General features: G+C 40.7%; 1 protein-coding gene across 23 annotated transcripts in view; it reads left to right on the top strand.

Annotated features, from left to right (window-relative positions):
- PUM2 (pumilio RNA binding family member 2) overlaps positions 1 to 23,587 on the top strand; it is a 62,066-nt gene that overhangs the window by 24,768 nt on the left and 13,711 nt on the right. For 8 of the 23 annotated variants that reach the window (XM_033142945.1, XM_033142948.1, XM_033142946.1 and 5 more), the window contains 6 exons: positions 1,277 to 1,419; positions 4,706 to 4,844; positions 9,019 to 9,096; positions 10,625 to 10,768; positions 12,807 to 13,097; positions 15,495 to 15,731. In XM_033142945.1, coding sequence (XP_032998836.1) covers positions 1,277 to 1,419; positions 4,706 to 4,844; positions 9,019 to 9,096; positions 10,625 to 10,768; positions 12,807 to 13,097; positions 15,495 to 15,731 — 1,032 coding nt within the window. The remainder of the gene's footprint in view (positions 1 to 1,276; positions 1,420 to 4,705; positions 4,845 to 9,018; positions 9,097 to 10,624; positions 10,769 to 12,806; positions 13,098 to 15,494; positions 15,732 to 23,587) is intronic. The other 15 variants (XM_033142940.1, XM_033142939.1, XM_033142938.1 and 12 more) reach the window with 5 other exon arrangements.

Raw genomic sequence — 23,587 nt, 5'->3', positions numbered from 1 at the left:
GGTTTGTGAGCATTTTTTGGAAGCTGAACGTCTGACACGGCTTCCAATTGAGTGCAGGAAGCTCTTTGTAGCTGCGCCTTGGTTTTCTAATGGTTTTGGGAGTTGAACAGACTCCTGGAACGGTTTAAGTTCGAGAACCAAGGTTCTACTGTATACTATACACTTGGCTCTGACTTTATTCTGGCTTGAATAGCTAGTAGCCCTTAAAGAATGGGGAGATGGCAAACTGTGATGGCAACAGTCTGTGATACACTCATGGATGTGCAGATCTTCCCCTTCTTAGAGGCTTCAATAGCTACCTTAAGGCATGGTTTTGCTGCCTGGGGGAATTGGCATGCTGTTCACCCTGGGTGCGAATAAAGCATTGTGGCAGATTGCATGGCTGATTGTACTTTCTAGCACTTTGAGTCCATGCATGCATGATCCGGACAGTTTAGAAGATACATAAAATAGCTAATTTTCATAGTACCACAGCCATGAGAGAGCAAGTGAGAACATTTTAAAAATGCTCTTGTTTAGGAGTGGTTTTTTTAAAAATTGTGCTGATAATCATAAATGATATGAGAGGTTATATGGGATTTAGTAGAGCTCTGTTTGTACACTACTACCATCTTTGGACCACAGGTTGTTCCTGTCAACCGTTTTTGCATGTCTTCTATATCCCACATCCTGTTCTCCCCCTTTACTCACTCATGTTACATGAGTTCTGGAGCTTGTGTAACTGACAGGAGAGGATCATGGGAGGCTTGCCGCTCTCTGAATTGTTGGGCTACTGTGTTGTACTTTCAATTCAGATATACTGAAGATGAGTAAAGTAATATGTTTGTTAGTTCTTACAGGGATGGCTCTTTAGGGCTCCTGCCCCTGTGCAGAAGAGCATTATTTCCAATATGTTAAGTGGTGTAGATTGTTTTTTATATATAGGAAGAAAGGTGTTAGCTAAATGGTAGCTCTTCCACTATTGGTATACCCCTTCTTATTTGCCTCTTTGCTGTGCTTGCTTATTTCTCTGCGGGAGGGTAATTCTTTTCCTCCCTCTTCTGATCAGAGGGTGAGAATGGTCCTCTTTGAATGTTTACAGGGAGGGAGGGGGAAAATCTGTCCTGGGGGAGTAGTTCTGCTTTCAGGTACATGTGCAGAGATTCCCTTTTTGGCATAGGATACTGGGTTTGTTTATGCGTGTAGTTTTCACACAACCGTGTTAGCACTGATCTCCAGGCTTTTGAGGAGAGACTGTAAATATTTGCATGTAAAGCCATTTGTTTTGTTTTGTTAGGGCCAGCAGTGGTCCCTCCTCAGTATTACGGAGTTCCTTGGGGAGTGTATCCAGCCAACTTGTTTCAGCAGCAAGCAGCAGCTGCGGCAAACAACACAGCCAATCAACAGGCTGCATCACAGGCACAACAAAGCCAGCAACAGGTAAGCTGGGTGGACACACCTGAAGAGTTAATATATCTGTCTGCTCATGCAGTTTTATTGAATGCAATGCGTATTGTTGAATAAAAAATAATGGTATATCTAACAGTGCATAGTTTATGTGTTTGTCATGCTGGACAGCAGTCTATTCAGTCCATAAGCTTAATTTTGTCAGTGTATTTCATCAAATCAGCAGATATCAGTTCTCTCCTCTGAGGGATGAGGGCAGCTAGTTTTGGGGGAAAGCCTCTATTCAGGTTAAAATTTTAGTTAACCTTCTGAACTAAAGGTCAGTTTCAAGTTTATAACTAGAAACACAGGCCTCTCCTTTTGCTTTTTAGTTGGCTTCCTTTTTTATTGTGGTAGGCAGGCTTCAGCTGAGTTCAGTGTTGCGAGTTTGCATTCCAAAATAACAGTAACGAATCAGCAAAGCCCAAATTGAGAAGGGAACAGGAGAGGCCAGTATGAAACAAGCTGTCAGGATGTCTCCTACTCAAACCTTCCACCTGCTTAAAACGTTAGCGCTGGCTCTGAAGGGAGCCTCAACCCACATATGTAGGAAGGAAATGTAGTTAAGGAGCATTGCCCTCAGGACAGATGAGTACCACCACTGCTTTTTCATGTCCTGTGTAGACCAGAAACTGTATGTGCTCTGCCACTGCAGCTCTCGTCTCTCCACCTAGCAAGGACCACAAAGCAGTCTGTGTCAGCAATGCAGTGGCATAATGCAATGCAGACATCCTAGGTAACATCTTCAAGGAATCCTGAGGACAAAGCTTGGGTTCCCAAGAGGGAGGCACATCTGGAACCCAAGATGACCACCAAAGACTTGTCTGAGGGCTTTTTCACCTTCATAGGCCCCAGAGGAGCAAGTGTAATACACTACATTTGGCTTTCTTCCACAATGATATCCCAGGTCCGCAGCTTCAACATCTTCAACAGGGTGGATAGCGACCACCTTCCAATTGCCATCATACTCCGAACCCCATGTTCTAGCCCACCCTTTCAATCTGTCCACCAGGAGACACAGTCGCTAGCACCAAGAAGAAAGAAATGGAACTCCTACCTGGAGCATGATCTTAAAGCCCACCTTAATTCCTCCGCAATCTTGGCCTTAAAAGCCCATCTCATAAGTTCAAACGAGGCCCACGTTTCCCTATCAATATATCAGCAAATCGCCGCATCCCTCCTCCCGATACTAACTAAACCTCCCGGCACGACCACAACCCCTTGGACTCCTTCCTGGTTCGACCAAGAATGCAGGCAATGCAGAAGCAACCTTCGACATCTCCAGGCAGCCCTGAAATCGGGCCCTACCAAGAGCAAAATCGAGGAGGTCGCCCAACTCCGCACACACTATAAACAGCTTCTTAGATATAAGAAACTACTTTTCGCAAAAGCTTGCTGGATAGAACTGGATGCTGTCACCAAACGCTGAGATGATAAGAAATTTTGGCAAATTATAAACATGGGCTTAACCACCTCCGCCTTCCCTGGCAACAATGTCACTGCAGCCAGCTGGTACAAGATGACCACCACGATTAATTTCCTGTGAAGAAATACACTCCTCCACCCACAAGCCACATAAGGGAAAGACAATTTTCTTTATCTGTTTAAAAGCTGCATTCCCAGAGTATGCAGTTGCTAGGTGTAATTGGGGTGGCTGGAGCATGAAAACAGGCCTATCTTTACAAGGTGGCATGGAGTCTAGCTTGTCTCCTAGTTTTGAGTAATATGCAGTGTTGCCTGATCCCTCGGTAACAAGAAAGGTGTGATAATGGAGTAGTTGCAAGAGCCACTGTGCTAAAAAGAATCTGTTAAACCACCCATGTATGCCTTGAGAAGGGGCACAATGTTTATGAACTTCAGAACACAATATAACAAGTATTTATTTTGGCAGGGCTATCCAGATTGTGGGAAAGCTGCCATATTGAACAGCAGTGGATTTCTAGCTAAAAGCATTATTGGGCAGTATTTGGCTAAGTTTTACTCAGAGTTAACCCAGTAAAATTAATGGAACTAACTTAGTCATTTTTATTAATTTCAGTGGTTACTTCAGTTGCTTACCATCCCATATCTCATGAAGCACATATGAAGCTTCAGTGAGCAGAGATAAGAGTTGGATGACTTTCTGGACAATGAGTTGCAATATGTTCAGTAAAATTATCTCAACTTTCAACATAGTGAGACTAGTGCTATGCTTTGCTTATGAGCAAAATTGTTCTTATTTAAATTCATTAAGGATATTTGAAATGAAATTTAAAAAACAACCTTAGCTATACACTCCAGTGAAATTTGCATTTGACTTGGATATTTAGAACGAAACACTGGCAATTGCAGGGTGTGTCCCTTTGATAGCTGTGATGGCTTATGCAAAATCAGTATCAGAATGTGAAATACAGTGGAACCTCTGTTTTCGAGCATCTCAGAAGTCGAACGTTTTGGCTTTAGAACGCCGAAAACCCAGAAGTAACTGCTTTGGTTTTTGAATGATTTTTGGAAGCCCAAAGTCCCACAGAGCTTCCATTTTGAGTTTCCCTATTGTATTGAGGCTTCTGCTTTCGGTTTTCGAACATTTCAGAGGTCGAACGGTCTTATGGAACGAATTACGTTCAAAAACAGAGGTTCCACTGCACCTTGTTCACTACAAGGTTCAAATTGAAGGTTAGGAGCACAGCCTAGTTCACATTGAGTATGCTTGATACTGGTAATGCAGCAAGGAGCCATGGTTAAGGGTGGTAGTAAGAATTTTCATAAGCGGAGAGGCACTGGTGAATGGAGTATGTCATTGCATGGTCAGCTAACAATCCCTTAAATACATTTTAGGACCAGCAAGTGCTGTCTGCAAAGGTTTGAATTCTAAATATATCACTAAACTCCATAATTACAGTTTAACAGTGTAATTGCATTTTAAAATGTTCAGTATTTAAAATTTGCAGGCTGAAAGTGGGTAGAAAGACTGTTAAAATGATAACCTGCTCACCACGCTTAACCTACTAAAAGTCTCCACTTTGGGTTCCTTGCTATTTTTAAATGACTTTTCAGTGTTATTGAATTACAGAAGGCCTAGCACCTTAAACTTGTGTTTTCTTGTGTCATAATTCTTCCATTGAAGTAGTCTATGCCTGCTTACTTTACTTTATTTATACACTGTTGTTGGGTCGTTGTTGTTTTTTAAAAAAAACACAACCCCAAAGTATGCACAACAGATGTTGCAGCGTTTTTATACTATATTACCTTTTTATACTTCACATTTTAAGCAATTAGTGTCGCCATTGGTCTTTTGTAGGTTCTTCGTACTGGAGGAAGTCAACGTCCTCTTACTCCCAATCAGGGTCAGCAAGGGCAGCAGGCAGAGTCACTTGCAGCAGCTGCGGCAGCAAATCCAACTTTGGCTTTTGGTCAGGGTCTTGCCACAGGCATGCCAGGTATCTAATGATGAGTTAAGGAAACTAAGAATGAGTTCAAGCTAAATATCCTAAAAATCCTGCTGTGTTCACAGTAGTAGACCGCTGAGATGCAGTTTCTTTGTAACATGTTTTTTAAAGCTTTGGTAAAAATTTGAAATGTGATTTTCATTAACCATGTTTACAGCTGGCAGAAGAAATGTGTGTACCAGATAGGGGTGAATAATGTAGGCTGCTTCCAGCCCCTTTAACATGAAGTGGTCTGTCTGTGCCCTATCCATGGGAGAATTAAATCAACTGTCCAGTGTTAATCTCTTAATTATCACACCAGATTATCAGGAGTAATAATGGCTTGTATAGAAACATGAGTGGCATTCCAGTTGTGCAGTGGCACTTGCCCATCCCTCCTTCGTGCTTCAGCCCCTTGCAGCTGCCAAAAATTTACTGCTGAGAGTTATGAGACCTTGTGGAATGGGATGGCATCTGCTGAGGTGAGGGAGCTGCAGCTGGGAAGGAAAGCCAGCTGTCTGAGACAATCTCCTTGTACAAACAGAAATGCTTTCCTTTTGTGCAATGAGCTGTTTGGATCCAAGGCATTGTAATTTTTGTGTGTGTGTTACTATGTAATATTTACTATTTGTACATGCAACACACAGCTTGGTGCTTTGTCAGTGGTTTTTTGGTGTTGATTCTGGAAAGTTTGAATTTCAGAAAAATAGATTTTAAACCACATTCCTTACATTGGTGCATAATATATTTCCACATTAGAATATTACTTCGAAGGGCTTCGCCTTTGGCGAATGGATGTCTTAAATTTGTCACATGCATTTTTACATTAAGAACTTAGACTTGCATGCATTACATTTAAGGATAGCTACACTAATTTTTCTCTATTGTCTGCTTTTTATGCAAACTACAAAGTGTCACTGGTCATCAAGCAGTCCAGAATATCTAATACTTATAGATTGGTTAATAGCACAACAGTAATATCTCTAAGACAGCTCAGAAGTGCTAAGTATATACAGATGCTTTTAGCGCTTTGCTGATTTGACTATTCTTCTAAACATTTTAGCTCTCTGGTGAATGGGTCATCTGACTTGGTCCAGAGTTGAAGCTGTAACTTAGATATTTGTGTGACCTTACTTACCTTGTTATGGGTTTAGTGTCATGTGAAAATGGCACCGTGTGCTGGTGGTGAATGTGGTAGATGATCTTTCAAAGACCGAAGGAAAAAAATGGCCACTACAAGTAGGATTGTTGAAGTATCAGGCTTAACTATTTTTTTCTGGCATAAGTTTGCTGGGAAGTCCTTTGAACTTAAGCCACTGTGTAATTATAACACAGTTTTGGTATCATTTGCTCTGGAGTGTTTCTTTGACTCTATTCTATATAATTATTGAACATCTAAAGAACTGATGGACATTCAAAGATGGGAACATTCTCTGTTTCTGTTGTGTTGCAACTTCATCTTTTGGCATACATGAAGGTATTTTGGGAGTAGCCCCCATTGGACAATTCAAGTAAAGAGGCATAGGATTGCACTGCTTAGCACAGAGCTTTCCAAACTTTTCGTGTTGGTGACACACTCTTAGGACATGCATCATTTCACAACACAATAACTCAGTTTTGCATTTCGTGACAGTAATTCAATTTTACTAGAAAACCTGAGGTTAAACCAACCCTTTCTAGCCCCAGGAGGAGCGCAGGGAGCGTTTGTGTGACACACCTGCACAGTGCAGCCGACACAGTAACATGTCGTGACACACAGTTTGGAAAGCTCTGGCTTAGCACAGTTCTGTGTCCCACTGTTCTCAATGGGACTTACTTCTGTGTATTTGGGTATAGGACTGCAGCCTTAATCACTAAACACCTGTAGCTGGAGAGGAGTAGAGGTGGTTTGATTTTTGTTCCATTTGTTATCTATATATGTAATATATAATTTGTATCGGGTTCCGTTCGGTGGTGTTCCTGCAGAAGTGGAACAGATTTCCGCTCGACATGGTGGGCAAGGACAAGAATCAGTGTAACTGCTGAGGCCAGACTAATAAAGTTGATAGGAGTGAGGTTGCTGATTTGTCTTAGGGAGGCAATGCTTAGGTTTTGTACTAGGGAAAAGCAGAAACCAGTGCAACGAATGACAACGAATGACAATGCTGTAGGAAAGGGTCACAGAAACTAGCTCAGTATTTACTGTTTAAGCATGTTGTACCTAACTCAGGATATGGGGCAGGAGTTAGCTTATGAGTCCTGCTACCAGAAGCCCACATAAGGACCTCTGCTACACAGTGGGCTTTCCACTTTTGTGTCCCCCAAAAATTGGTTCGAGAGATCGGGAGAACCCCCTAAATAGCACATAGGGGTTGGGAAGGGGGTTTATCTTGTCTGGTAAGCTGAAATATTTGTGCTGATGGAACAGTTGCCATTGCGCTTTGTTGAATTACTCCCTTGGTAAATGAAATGAACACTGACACAGTAATTTACTAATGGATTAATATTAGCAAAATATACCAAATTATTTAAGAAAGGTTCAAAGGCTGCCTTGGAAAGTTTCTGGAAGGGCAGTTTGTAAATACCTTAAAAAGAATAAATGGTACAGAAATAGTAACAACTTCTCTGTTTCATATAAAGCAGCAATTCTCACACCTTTTTTACAATGAAATTTCCACTTAAACATTACTGGAGGTCTTGATGATCCACAATAAACTTCTATTTCCTTCAGTACCAGCTTTGTCAAAATCAGTGCTGTGATATGAAAATCACGGCGCCCTAGCCATCTAGGGACCTTCAACTAACTGGTAGATGTTTAGAATAAATTAGGCTACACAAGTGCCATATTATGAAAATCGCATGCCCTAGGTCAGGGCTTCATTAGCCTGTTTGGTAATTCTGGCTTGGGTTAAAACGGCTTCTGTCTGTCAGAAGAAGGAAAAAAACAAGGCCAGATAGTCTCGATTGTTCCGTAACCTTTCTGCAGACCTCTTGAATGAAACTTACATACCACCAACTGTCTGCAGACCAGAGTTTGAGAACCTCTGACACATAGAACGGTAAAGGATCAAGGTCCATTAGCTCAGAAGATTGGAGGTGATAGATCAGATAAATGAAAATAGCATTTCTGTTTTGTGCAAGATCACTGCAGTGCCTGTTCTGCTGTCATGATTCATAAAGTTTTTAAACAAAACAACATTTTTAACCCATAGCACAAGTGTTCCTTTGAATTTGCTGTCATTAATGTAGCAATGATTGGTATTAAAGTCTTACCATAATGATGTACATGATTATTAGGTCACCTTTCTGTTAGGGCCAGAAAGCCAGTCAATTGACTGCACCAGGCATGTCCAACAGGTAGATCGTAATCTACCGGTAGATCACTGGATGTCTGTGGTAGATCACTGGTAGATCACTGGCTCCCCCAAAGAAGCTGAACTTCTGTGGCTCTCCTAAAAAAAGCTCAAAAAGGGGGTATATCACTGCCAGTCTCTTGGGAGTTGGCCACCCCTGGCCTACACAAATAATTCTATGAAGTCAAAAATTCCCTTCTTCACTCTGTCAGTACTCTATCTTTTTGTTATTTTTAAATGGCAGCAATTAGAGGAATCAGGATTGCACTCCTGCACACCCCTTATCTAGGAGTAGCCACTGCCCTCTCGACCCACATGTCATAGTTTTCATCGGCTGTATGCTGTAATTGGCTGCTGCTTTGTTCAGAATCGCAGTTTACAAGAAACGTGGAGAAAACCCATACATCCATCATCAGACGGGGCACAGAGCACAGGTGTTAAATCATCCATTGTAGTTGCTGTGAGGAGGGCAGGCTGCTGTATGGTCAGACACGGTGTTCTTTAAAACTCCTGGAGTCTTCTAGAGTGGCCGCCTTCAAACTTGGTTCCTTGGATGTTGCAAGACCACAACTCACAGCATCCCAGATCAGTGTCTAACTGGCTGGGAATGATGGGAGTTAGAGTCCGAAAACAGATGGGAGACCAAGACTTAATAACACTGTCCTAGAGTTTAGTAGCTTCTCTGACCTAAGTTAAATCTTTTAAATATAGTGGTACCTCGGGTTTCGAGCGTCTTGGAAACTGAACGTTTCAGTTTTTGAATGCCAAAAACCCGGAAGTAAATGCTTCCATTTTCAAACGCACCTCGGAAGTTGAACGGCTTCCGCTGAGTTTTTTCTCCATTGAAATTGCAGGTCGCCCTTTGCACCTTGGCTTTCAAAGATTTCGGAAGACGAACGATCTTCCGGAACAGATTACATTCGAAAACCTAGGTACCACTGTATTTTCAACAAATATTTCACTAGGCAAAATGACCTAAGTTTTTTCAGGCTGCAGTACAGTGATTAAAATTTCACGAAACAAAATGCAAATGCTATTTTGTACCATACAAAGGAACTTGCAGCACACCTACATTGCTCTCAACCTTTATATTGGCACTCATACATTTAAAAAATTGAGCCTCTAGTATCATGCATATTTATAGTGATATATTGCACTATTGTGTGATATGCTTCACCTCAAAAAGCAGGTACATTTTCCGAAGAGTGTTCTTTATGCAAAAAAAGCAGTTTTCGGCTCCGTTTGTTCTAGAGAAGGGCCATCTATTTGATAAAGGGCGGTTTTTATCTGTGAAAGAGTTTTTGTTATATTACTTGTAACATTTATTCTCTAACGGCCTATTCTGCATTCTTTACAGAGGAGCAGTAAAGCAGAGTGCAGTGAAAGCCTGACCCATTTGCTAGCATGTGAAAATGGTAGTGAAGGTAGTAGAAAAGAACAGCACAGTCTAGTTTTGAATATGCATTTGTAATGTGAAACTACAATTCTCCTGTTCCTCAGAAGGTTTCAGTATCCCTGTAACTATATATAGTTCTTTGTTGATTTCAAATGATAGAGTCACATGCCTATGAACATGCATGTGATCTCCAGTATCTCTTTCTCCCCGTTTAATGTGCACTATTTGCTTGTATTTTTTGGGACGCGGGTGGCGCTGTGGTCTAAACCACTGAGCCTAGGGCTTGCCGATCAGAAGGTTGGCGGTTCGAATCCCCGCAATGACGGGGTGAGCTCCCGTTGCTCGGTCCCTGCTCCTGCCAACCTAGTAGTTTGAAAGCATGACAAAGTGCAAGTAGATAAATACACAACCGTGCATTGACTGTTATATCAAATGGCAGGAAGCTTTTACATGTCTGCAGAGGTGACAGATTTGCAGAGTGAATCAGCCCCACTCCCCTAAGTTTTTTTTTTGTTCCCCCTTCCCAAAAAGTGCTTTTTAATAAGTTTCTTTAATTTTTTCAAAAACTGTTATGCTGAGGTGTCCTCCACTGTGGTTCTGTAGTGTTGCTGCTTGGGGTGGGGGCATGTCACCAGTTCTCTAAAAACAGATGCCTCTGCCTTGGCTGTATATAAGCAGCACCCTTTCAGGTCATGTTAGGCGGCCCGTGCAGCATTTGTTACATCCGTTCCCACTGTCTCAGAAGAGCAGTTATTTTGCATTTCTTTTCCTTGCTCGGAAAGGTTGTGGCAGACAGTTAGGAGAGCAAATAGATGAAGGCAGATGGGGGAGTGGCTCGGAGACCGTTGCTCTGTCTAGTCTTTAGACAAGCAGGTGCGTGGCAAACTGTACCTCCTAGCCAAACCTTTGCCACTAGATTTGGAATAGAATTGGTTCATGATTTCTAGGAGATAAAAAGCTGTCAGTTTGCTTATTGTTTAAAAAGCAATCCTTCATGTAGATCCAAAATAAAGCGCTTTCCCAAAATAAATAAATTTTACTAGTGTTTGTTTTGTATTGATTAGGCTATCAAGTCTTAGCCCCCACTGCCTATTACGATCAGACTGGTGCATTGGTAGTGGGTCCTGGGGCCAGAACTGGACTTGGAGGACCTGTCAGATTGGTGGCTTCAACACCTGTCATCATCAGTTCTGCAGCTGCACAAGCAGGTGGGTAGATATTTCGCAGCACTTTCACAGTTTGATGGGGAAACATTCTAACAGTAATCCGTTCTCTCCCCCCTGCTTGCACTCTTTCAAATAGCGTTGCTTTATAGCTAGCATTATTTGCTTGTAGCTCCCGCATATTTGCAAGAAAGTTTGTGTTTGTGTTGTTTCTCTCAAGATTTGTGTCCCCTGTCCCTTCCCAAGCATAATAGTCCTTGGGAAATAGTCCTTGGAAAAAGGACTATTTCCTGGATTGTTTCAGAAATTCCCTTTTACCACCACCACCAAATGCAGTCTTCTTTAGATAATGGACATTTTATGAACCAGGTTGTGCACAGGTGAACAGAATGTAGATTGAGATCTGCTGATAACGCTCTGGGAGATTTGCAGTAGACCTGCAAGGGTTTTTGAATCTCATTTCTTTAAAAAAAAATCAGCCACAAAATGACTTTCTCAACTTGAATTAAGCTGCTGAAATAAAGAAAGCCATTGTGTGAATGGTTTGGGAGCTTAGCTCGGTTCAATTCTGATATGGAAATTAAGTTCTGAGGCTCAGAATGTGCTCAGAGGCACCTTGGTTTCCCCCCCCCCCCTTTTTTGTACTTGGCTGTATTTAAAAACCCAAGTAGAAACCCCAAAAGTAAATCTGCCGTACTTCAGTGCTGTAACTTGCATGCTTTGCATCCATAAGTTCCAAGGCTCATTTCCTGGCATCTCTAGGTAGGGATGAGAAGGTCTTCTGATTTGAAACCCTGAGGAACTGCTTTCAGTCTGTGTGGATAGTAATGAGCTAGATGTAGCAATAGTTGGGCTCTGTATAAGGCAACCTAGCAAGTTTCTATTACCTCCCCCCACCCCGGCTGCTATACATGTTGGTAGTAATTTCTGTGCTGGCAGCATGCTGCAATTACAGAAGGGACCTCCTGCCATTGCTAAGTTGTAGATTCGCCCACGTTGGGCAAATAGATTCCTGCATTGCAGGGGCTTGGACTAGATGACCCTTGTGGTCCCTTCCATCTTGATATGATTATGTGCTCAGTCTAGTACACACAGACATTTTACCATAACACAGGAAGCCATGCTCAGGAAGCAGTTTGGGGAGAGGAAGGGTAATCGCTGGATGTTAAAGGAGCGTTTTGCTTTGTTCTGCTCTCCTAATGTGGGAGTTGCTTCAAAGCCTTGCAGGTAAGCTTGGTGTAGCTATAGAGTGAATAATAAGAAAGGAACTAAAATGAGTGGTTTCTAATGCTGGGCTTGAAGATTTGGTTCTTTTTGTTTCGTTTTTGCGTTCAGAAATTTTTGGCATCAACCCCCCCCCCCAAAAAAAATCTGGCATAAGGTTAAGGGTGCCTTTAGTTTTCAAGAGATTGCTTTGGATGAGGCAGAAGGGTTCCTGGATCCTATTGCTGTAATAACCCAAGAAGTAGAAGTGGGGAAAACTGAATAGCCATACTGGGAAAAGAGTATATGATACTGACTTGGTTTCAGATACTATTTTCCCTCAACAGTGAGCAGGGAAGGGAAGTGACGGCCCATCAAATTCACCCTCACAGCAAACACTGAAAGGGGGAAAGCAGTGAGAAAGATGACAGCACCTGAGGCATGTGCAGTGGAAGACTTGGAAAGGAGGGAAGGTATTTTTAATTCCTTGCTGCTTGTCTTTCGCAGAAAGCAAGAACTACTCTTAATCCTTCAGCTTTCTGTGAAAGACCAGCATACAAGTGGGAGATCCCGATCCTTCTCCAAGCTCTGTACAGTTTGTGGAGATAGCATCCAAGGCAGGACAGCTTTCCACATGGGAAAGGTTGTTGAATTTGTAGACCCCTTTTCGTCGTCCCGCCACAATTTTCTCTTGTATTTTCATTGAAAATCATTTCGTCTACTTAACACCTTATGCAACAGGGATCGTTTTTACGTTGGATATTTCTTTTGTTCGCTGATGACTTGCCTTTATAGGAGAGAGTAATGAAAATAGTAGTCTCGTTTTTCTAAAGTCGAAATGTTCTAGAATCTGATGACTGAAAACCATGTCTCTTTACAGCAGCAGCAGCAGCAGCTTCAGCTGGAGGAACAGCAAACAACCTCACAGCAGCCACAAATGGCCTTTTCCGGCCCCTTGGTGCCCAGCCACAGCCGCCGCAGCAGCAGCAAACAAACAGTAGCCTACAGTCCAATTCATTTTATGGCAACAGTACTTTGACCAATAACTCCCAGAGCAGTTCACTCTTTTCGCATGGTCCTGGCCAACCAGGAAGCACATCCCTTGGCTTTGGAAACAGCAGCTCTTTAGGAGCTGCCATTGGCTCTGCACTCAGTGGATTTGGCGCATCTAGTAAGTTACATTTTTAAAGAAGGAAAACTGAACAGGTTGTATGAATTGCTGTGGTTGAAAGAAAATCCTGTTTTTGCATATTTATTTCCTACATGCATCAAAAATGGTACATCTGGAGTTCAACGGAAGGCAGTTTAGCATGCTAGGCCTTGTACACGAGAAACAGGGTTGAGTGTGTTGATGCCTTTGACAGACAGCTCACATTTGGAGCTTTTAAAACCAATTCTCTATTGTGGTTGATTTGTCTTGTGCTTTTCAAAGTTTATGCCCCTTAAATGCAACTATGGCTGAGCAGTGGGCAAGCAAAATTCCCACCCTCCCCTTCCCATTGGTCCTGCTTTAGTTTATAAAAGTTTAGGAATAGTCATTTTCTTTTATTTTCATTGGACAATGATCTTTACTGTTTTATTCACAGCTTTGGTAACACAAGTACCTAAACACATTTCTAGAATTTGTCATCCTGTTAAGATTGTGGAAATTGGTTTATTATTGAAGGAAGTGTTGAATGTATGGTGAAGCACACATGGGTAGTTTGTTGTTTGCATTGCATAGAAGAAGGTATGTGTGAAGCACACACAATTCTGCGCACGTTACAAAATAGAAGTGTGCTTGCACACCCTGACAGTGGAAAATGTCCCATGTGAAACAATTTTTTAAATAAAACTTTGGTTTTGACCGTTATAAGCAGTTCCCCTTTTTAGTCTTGTAGGATTGTTTTTATCTTAGCCAGTAAATTCCATTTTTTAAATGAGTAGATATAATGTAGTGTAAAAAGGTGCCCTTTGTACAAATCTTAAAATGCTTTCAACAGAAAGCTATGAATGGCAAAATGGAGAATTATGTCCATGTCATTTTTATATAGAGTACCCTTAAGACTTCCCAAGTTTTGTTTTGTTTTTCACTTCCATAGCTGAGTATGATACAGATGTGTCCATTTATAAAAATAACCTTATTGTAGTCCTGTGCGCCTTGTATGCTGGGACTAGTTAATTGCAGCCATTTGTCATTTCCAAGTTTAATTCTGTAATCCTGGCTTGATTATATAAACATAAGTCCATTCAAGTCCCCAATTATGTTTGAAAATGCTATGCATATACTATTTTAATAAGAGCTCTTCATATTGATAAATCGTTTCCTCAGTTACTATGTTCGTTAACAATGCTTTCCTAAACTAGGATTAAAATATTAGCTGCAACTTATTTCTTCTTGTTACTCGACTATTCCTTTGTAGTGTGCTAAAATCCGGTTCTACAAAGCAGAATAGGAATATAGCAAAAATGTGTGCCACACATTTCCAGGTTATGGGTGGGTAGGATGTTAATCCTCTCAGGCAAATGTTGTATGTTGCTTGAGCCCTAGATGATTGACAGACATCAGCCTGCTTCTGTATTTAATTTGACACAATGATGAATGGCAGTTAATTTGGACATACACTGCATTTCTAAATTAAAAGCAGAATAATTTTGACTGCTTCTTAACAAACAGGTGAAGCAGTTCAAGATATTTGCTCGCATTTGCTAAACAGGGAAGCAAAGTTTTACCTAGTATCTTCAGGTATGTTTAGGTAATCTCAACATCTGCCCATTGCCTTACTTTTACATAAAGTTACAGATTAAGATTTTTTTAAATGGTATGGCATTTATCCTATAAAATTCAAGTGCATCATTAAACTATTAGTCCATACTTTTTAAGTGCATATCCCAGTTCCTTGTTTAAACGTGACCACATATATTTTGCTGTTGCAGTTCAAATCCCTTTAATGATCTGCTTTCAAAATGTCATTGGAGTTTTTCTTTTTTTAAATAGTGCTTACTTAGTGAGAGTGTGATCAATTTGAATGGTTCTGAGAAGTGTGGAATCTCAGGGAAATTTTTTTTAGTAGCAATTGTGAAGTAGCATGAAACAAAATGTCTTTTAGGGAATCTCCTGCAGAACCAAATCCCGTAGCACTACTGAGCTGGGGTTTGTTGCGGGGCACAAGGAGCTCCTGTCAATATAGTAATTCAGCTGGGAGGGAAAGGGGACATCATTTACGGAAATTATTTCAAATTAATACTCCTCTTCATTGGTTCATTTTAACACAGTACGACATACCTGACTATTGGTCCCAAAGCCCGACTCCAGTGTATCAAAATAACCTCAGAAATGTTACTAAGTCTTGAGTGTGTTGAGACTTGGCGATTGCTTAAAAATCCTTCCTGATTTGAGGGATGATGCTTGTGCTCATTTTGTGATTTATATTAAATCATGTGTGGTTATCACAGTAATTTGTCTTTGGAATAATTTTGATTGTTATAATGATTGTGATCACATCTGTTATGACCCAGCTGTAGGTTGGGGCTAGGTTTTCCTTGGTTGACGCTGTATGTAATAGGGTCTTTTTATTTCTTCCTTCAGTTGGCAGTTCTGCAAGTAGTAGTGCCACAAGGAGAGAGTCTCTATCTACTAGCTCTGACTTGTACAAAAGATCTAGTAGCAGCCTAGCACCCATAGGGCAGCCATTTTACAATAGTCTGGGATTTTCCTCCTCTCCAAGCCCAATAGGCATGCCTCTGCCAAGCCAAACTCCTGGACATTCACTTACGCCTCCGCCTTCACTTTCATCACATGGATCCTCATCCAGTTTGCATTTAGGTAAAAAAAACAAAAGCCCTTTTTTGTTTGTGTATGTATGTGTGTATATGTATTTTTCTATGTATATTAAATATTTTATGTTGGGTTAAATGTCAATTTGCCTCTTCAGTAAAGGAACCAAATGTTGCATAACGGGCCGGGTCCCAGTATGTTGCTCAGCACAGTCAAATTTTTAACGGGTGCCGTTACCGAAAGTTAAATCAGCCCCCTGGAGCAACATGTTTTCCCCTAACCACCCTGCAGACTTGCCGCATCAAAACGAAAGCCCAATTTCTAGAGAGAGTAAAACAAACCGAGATTGGGTTGTTTTGTTGTTGTTGTTGTACGACAGGAAAAGGTATATATATTCCTCTTGTTTCTGTGTTAAACATATGTCTGCTATTCATGGAGTCGGCTTTAGGCTAATGTTTGGTGCGTGGTAGTGACATGAAATATTATACCTTTGTTAAAGAAAAGCACATGCAAAGTTTGCAGTACTGAAAAATCCTTCTTTTTGAACCAACAGGTTAGAATGATTTTGCAGGAAGTCTTTTAGGAACTTGCCTTCAAACCAGGTGGAGGGGGAACAGCAGTGATATGTAGTCTAGAATAAATCCTCTCCATCACACCTACTGTATTAGTAATATATTCATCAAGTTTTGTTTATGCTGATAAATGTTTTATTTAGCGTGGTATTAGGCTTATTTTTAAAAGATTGAATTGCATACATTTTGGGGGGCTTTTTGTGCAGTTTGCAATTCTGTACTTTCCTGTTAGTAATGCTGTGAGCCACATAACTTCAGGTTAGTGTAAGCTGTGTAACCTAAAGTTGTATGCTTTACGCTTGTGAACTGTAGAGGCACTGGGAATTTTGCTAGAGAAGGGTTTCTCTACCACACAGTTAGATCCAAAAATACGACAACCGGACATGTTTCAAAATGTCATACATATTATAAATCTGCTTGTGCTATAATGGCACAGTACCTAAATAAATGCTCTTTGGTCCTTCCCATTGACTTGTAAAAAAAGGCAGTTTGGGCATATATTTACTGGCCCTGTTTTATACTGAGTGCCTGGCTGCATTTAGAAAATAAAGTACTAAAAATGTGCTGCATTTAGAAGTAGTACTAAATAAACTTATGTTAGATGTGTAGATTATAAAGTGCAAGGTATCCTTATTAAAATCAGGCTTCGGTCTAAAATATTGGTGTTTTATTTATAATAAATTATATTATAAAGCAGGTCCTGATTGTAAGCTTACAGTAGGCAGCCATTGTGAGCACAGGAGACTGGACTAATAGGCCCCAAATGAAAAGATAGATTTTATTATCCAAACTATGTTTTTTCTTTGTTCATTTTTTCCTAAAATAAGATAGCTAGAAGATGAAGGTAGCACTTAACCCATTCTCATGAAGTTAAGTTGGTTCTAACTGCATTGAAACGAAGATTACCAAATGTAAAACAAAGTTTTTAGATTGTTTCAAGTGTACGTCATAAGGTTGTCTAGCCTAGTACTTTAATATTGTCTCTACTTGGAGACATTTTTACTTGGAATGTGTTTCAGGTTCTCTTGCAGCTCTGCATTTGAGTAGGGTTTGCATCTTGCCTTTTGGCCTGTCCCCAGGAAGAACTGAGGTTTTCTGTCACAATGCAAGGAAAAATACCAGCTTCTTGTAAGCACAGTGTTGACAAGAGACTTAGGTGCATATACCCAGGCTTTTCCAACCCCATTTCCTACCAAAATGCTTCGCACTGTTACTAAATTCAGTCATACCTCGGAAGTCAAACAGAATCCGTTCCGGAAGTCCATTCAACTTCCAAACATTTGTAAACCAAGTGTGGCTTCTGATTGGCTGCAGGAAGCTCCTGAAGCCAATCGGAAGCCCCACCGGACGTTTGGCTTCCAAAAATAGTTTGCAAACCAGAACAGTTACTTCCGGGTTTGCGGCACACGGAACCAAAACGTTCGAGAACTAAGCTGTTCGAAAACCATGGTACGACTGTATAGGGAGATTCACCTGAGTGGAATTCAGTGTGATGCTTTTTTGCTTTTTTTGCAAAAGAAACACTTGCCTCAGTAGCACACCACTCTTTATATTCCATCCTGAATCAGACATTATTTGTTCTCTGTAGTCGAGAGCAAAGGTGACCTGAGCCTCTTCTTGGTTTGACATTACTCTCCTGTAAATGACATATGATTAGGCCAGGTGTACTCTGGCTAAAGCTTTAAAATTCTGCAGTGGGATAATCCCAAGTTCTACAACAAAAGCTGCCCTATAGCTGTGCAAGTTATGAATTAAGTGGTTCTTAATTTGCATAGTTTGTGCTGCATTGTTTTATTGTGCTTCTGAATATTCATGGAAGACACAAAAGATGTGTGTATTATTATTACAGGTAGGTGGCTGTGTTGGTCTGCTGTAGTCAAAACAAAATATAAAAAAAATTCTTCCAGTAGCACCTTAGAGACCAACCAAGTTTGTTCTTGGTATGAGCTTTCGTCTGCATGCACACGAAAGCTCATACCAAGAACAAACTTGGTTGGTCTCTAAGGTGCTACTGGAAGGAATTTTTTATTTTGTTTTGTATTATTATTTTTAATAATAATAATTATGAAGCCCTGCCTGCTGGAAGCCTGGAATTTAGCAATTCCTCAGGCTTTTGATATTTTACCATACATTAGACACTTCATTTAATTCTGAAATGTCTAAAAATGAAAGGTGAGATTCATAGCACTTTGAAGTCTGCACCCAGTACACCTTCTGTGCCTTTTTCTACTTGATCAGAAATAAAGCAGGCACACACTTTGCTTTGAACATGACCACTTGTTCAAACATGTACCCAAATATCACACTGTGGAGTGCTACTGTTTAGGATTAGATGTTCAATGCCATTCCTCCTCCCTTGACCTGAAGGTCCGTATCCAACATCATCCAGGTAGGCAGCATTCCATGCTCACTGAGCCTACAAATTCCTTGTTGGGCTGCTTCTTGGAGTTTCCCCTCCATATAGATATAGATAGTGGGGAGGGAAGAGATGGAGTCATCTGGATACTCATGCCCAATCCCAGCTATATTATTTTCTCCATTGTTGTCTATGGGCAACTCTGTCTTCCAGCCTTTGAAGATATTGAGAAATAGCTTCTCAGTGTGAACCAGTAAGTGATCTATCCAGCCAATGAGATAGCTCTTTCTACCCTTTTTATACATATACCTGCAACTTCATACTTGGTTGTAGTGAAGCTTGACATCAGTGGCTAAAATCAGTAGTTTTGAAAGGTCCAATCTGCCATCTGGATTCCAAACAACAGCCAGTTGTATCCAAACATAGAAGGCAACCTGCTTCTTCTCAGGAAATAATAATAATAATAATAGGAACTATATACCACCCTTTATCAAAAGATCTCAGAGGTTGGCGTACAACATTAAGAACACATTTTATGGAGCATAAAAACAGAAACATAATAGACAGGATAATCATAAAATAATCATAGTGTCTCTCCCTCCCCGCCCCAAATTTTAACAAGCCATATATTATTTAATGGTGAAAGGCCTGGTTAAAGAGGAATGTTCTTGCCTGGCACCTAAAAACATGTAATGATCATGCAAAATTTAGTTATGATATCTTAAAAGGTGTTCAAATGTGTGGCAAACAAACAGCTTTTCAAAAAATACTAGAGACGTCTGTTTCTCTGTTCTCCTGTTCAGTCAATTCCCTCCTCCCACCCACTTGTCAATTCCATTGAGGAGTTATAGTGCTGTATTGAGGTTTTAAGGAGAGTTTTCCGTTGGATTTTTTAATGCTTTTGTATACCTTGAGGTTAGTCTCAAGTCTGCTGAGACTTCCATCTTGTGCATTGATGGTACAGTGTGGGCTACATGAAGCACAGACACAAAAAGACTCAAAATGGAGGCAATCTAATATAGAGGCCCTGAATCCAAGCAGGCTGTAAAAGCTGCTGCATTTTTAATTACAATAATTTCAACTTTCAAATTACACTCTGTCTTTTTGTACAGTAACAAAAACCTCTTAATATGCCTCTATGACTGTCTAGCCATGTGCTCTGAAGGATGCTTTTTGTGGACGCTTTTTACATTAAAAATCAAATTTTAAAACATCATCTAGGTAATTAAAATGTTAGCTTTTCAGATGATGATGTGTGAATTTCCTAGAGCATAACTTTGTACAGAATTTCAGTGACAATTTGAAGCGTGCACATTTTGCTTCTAAATAGTTGAACAAATTTTACAGGTCTTTGATGCAGAAGAGTGCTTTGTACCCAGGGGTGTTCATACATTTGGAGAACAGACACCTGCTCATGCAACAGAACTTCCTCTTTCTCTTTTTTTTCCTGACACGCACCCCCTCAATTTGCTGTGGGTTGGGGAGATTGCGGGGACACCCCATGGAGCAGATTTGGGACTGCGAAGCAGAGGAGAGAAAGGGGATGCCCTGTTTTATGAACGGAAATAACCTATAGTGTCAAATTTCACCCCTAGTATCCAAATGGACCAGGCATGTCCAACAGGTAGATCTTGATCTACCGGTAGATCACTGGACGTCTGCGGTAGATCACTGGTAGATCACTGGCTCCCCCAAAGAAGCTGAGCAACTGCAGTTCCCCTAAAAAAAGCTCAACGTTTTACCTCCTCCCTGGAAAAAACTCAACAACTTTGACCCGAACCCACCCAAAATGGGCCTACCTCCTTCCTAAAAAAAGATCAACAACCTTGAGCTGAACCCCATATAAAGGGGGTAGATCACTGCCAGTTTTTAACTCTGTGAGTAGATCGCAGCCTCTTGGGAGTTGGCTACCCCTGAAATAGACAAAAATGCTTTGATTAAGGAACCTCTGCACACTGCCAGGAGGTGTAGAATTAATATGCCTTGTTATCATATTTGGCTAATAAGGTTTCAAACTGAGAATTCCTTGCAAATGGATGAAAAAGTAGCTTGTAGTTCTACTAACATGTTGAATTTTCTGCAGATTGTTTTCTTTCTTTGTTATATACAGTATACCACTTTTCCCATAGTGGCTCAAAGTAACTTACAATAGAATCATAGAACCATAGAGTTGGAAGGGACCCTGTGGATTATCTAGTCCAATCCCCTTGCAATGCAGGAATCTCAGCTAAAGCATCCATGACAGATGGCTATCCAACCTCTGTTTAAAAACCTCCAAGGAAGAAGAGTCCACCACCTCTCGTGGGAGTCTGTTCCACTGCCAAACAGCTCTTACCGCCAGAAAGTTTTTCCTGATGTTTAGTCAGAATCTCCTTTCTTGTAACTTGAAGCCATTGGTTCCGAGTCCTACCCTCCAGAGCAGGAGAAAACAAGCTAGTTCCCTCTTCTATGGGACAGCCCTTAAGAGATTTGAAGATGGCTATAATAAAAGCAATTGAAAACATTATATAAACATCTAAAAGCACAGTTATACAGATAAAAGATGCAGACTTAGGGATTGCATCCCACTAAAAGAGGCCATAATGGCATGCTTCAGATTAAAAGCCAAAAGCTCAGGTTAAGAAAAAAGTCAAACCTACAGTTACAGTAGATGAGGGTTTCTCACCCCAAAATTCTCAGTGCAGTCATACCTTGGGTTACGGCCACTTCAGGTGGTGCGATTTTGGGTTGTGCACTGTGCCGAACCTGGAAGTAACGGAACGGGTTACTTCCGGGTTACGGTGCTCGCACATGCACAGAAACACAAAATCGTGCTTTGTGCATGTGCAGAAACACTGAATTGTGTCACGCGTGCACAGATGCAGCGGCGCGGGTTGCGAATGCTGCTGGTTGTGAATGCGCCTCCCACACAGATCGCATTCGCAACCCGAGCGTCCACTATACCTAAAATGGTATACACCATCAAGATTTATGGAGAGTTTCTCAAGAATAAGTGCTAGCTTTTGGGGTTGTACAGAAATGGGTTAGTTATTCAGAGAGAGAGAGAAAGAATAGGCTCCATTATTTAATCTGCAAAATTCATGCTGCATGAGAATCTGTATTTGTACTTATTGTTCCAGCTTTCAAAACATTAAAACATAACAAAAAATCAGATTTGAATTGCTTCAAATCAGGACTGTCATCTCTCTAGTTCTTTGTTAGCTCTACAAAGAAGAATATCAGAATGTGTCTGGGTTGCACTCAGTGCTTTGTGAGCAGAACTCCACTCATGCAACAAGGCTTTCCCTTTCTCTCCCCTGCATGCCTCAAAAATCTGCTGTGGTGGGATTCCGCAACCCTGTGGATCTGATTTTGATGGGTGGCTTCCGGAAAGGGGAGAGGAAGGAAAAGTTCTGTACTACACGCAGAGGTCTCTTAGGCTGGTGGAACATTGGGTATCTCCTTTTTTCAATATCACAAAAAGGATTTCTTAGCCTGTTTGTATTTTATTATTTTCTGTCTTAGAGAAAATTCAGAGGCCCAAACTAGTGAGCAGGGTCTCGGAATAAAAATCTCATTTTATCTTTTGTGCATTGCTCTTTCTTGGCCCCCTTTTATGAATTGTTTTTCCCAATGTGTTTGCTCTATTTCTTTACCTGCCCTCATCTTCACCATGATATAGAGATGCTGTTTTCTCCTCTGCTGTTTATTATTTCTGCCATCATTTTGTCACTGCCTTCCCTCCACATACCTGAATATATGCAGAAGTCTTGATCTAGCTAGTTTGATTTCTTAGAGTTGGTGGTAAAAACACCAACAGATTATTTCATGTCACATTTTATAAAATGACTGGGGCAAGCTTTTCTGTAGAAGATGGAGACCAAAACAAGATTATTCCCCTTTTGTATCTGCCACTACCTGCTAAATAACTAAAAGAAAAAATTGTTTCCAGGGACTATTTTCCAAATAAGATTAGTAAGTCAACTTGTTCATAGCCTGAAGGATCACATGCTTAATGCAAATCTGATCACACATTTATATTTAGTAACTTTGGCTATCAAGTAAATTAAAATGGAAAAATGTTACGATTTAAATTCATGGGCTTTTGTTTAAAAAACAAACAAAAACAAATTGTGTGCAAGATATTCCTCATTTGTTATGCCTTGATTGTGTGCGCTAATAACACCACAAAATGGGTGCAAACTAAATTCTTTTTCTGAATAAGAATTTTTATGCAGATCAATAATACAGACTTTGGAGTCTGTGCATTTAAATTACAGGAAATGGTACCTAATTCTTTTCACTTGATTATTAAGCTAACTTTGCTGCCACCTGGTGGCTTTCACCCTGTTACTGCATTGAACCTAGTGCCTGTATTCCCAGATTTAAATCAACATTTAGTCTTCACGTGTCCATATTAATAACACTGCAAAGTAAGTTTCCTCTTCATGCAGGCTGACTTCCAGAACAAGGACTGGTCATTTTTATTTCTCTGTACCTTCAGAAAAGAGGGCAGAAGGAAACGTCAGGTTCTATTCTTAACACACCAAGCTGCTTCACTACTATTCTGTCCTTTCCTCTTCTGTGGATGTTTAAGAAATGCAAAACTGATCTGTCTGTGTTTTACCTGTGCATAACTTACCTGTCACTATATCTCTGAAAACAGGGGCTGTTTATAAAATCTATATAAAAGCAATGGTTAAAGAGATCTGGTCATTTGAGTAGCTCATATAAGTGAAGTCCAATGAGTGGGATCCAAGAAACTCTTGCTTACAAAAGAGACTTTCCCCACTGCCTCTTTGCTACTGCAGCCTGTGTTTCTTCCTGTGAACCGTGCCAGGGCATTTGCTGGCCCCTCTGCAGTAACATGGGACGTAGCAAAAAGGGGCAATCTGTTTCCACAATGGGCTCTCTGGACCCTACCCCCATCTTGTAACTAACATAGTAGTCAAGCTACTAAACCTTTGTGCTGGCCTTTCGCTGCGAGCAGTACTTGT

Source organism: Lacerta agilis, chromosome 3, assembly GCF_009819535.1.
Source record: "Lacerta agilis isolate rLacAgi1 chromosome 3, rLacAgi1.pri, whole genome shotgun sequence".
NCBI lineage: Eukaryota > Metazoa > Chordata > Lepidosauria > Squamata > Lacertidae > Lacerta > Lacerta agilis.
Note: the sequence above shows the minus strand (reverse complement) of the source record. Positions and strands in the feature narration are given on the sequence as shown.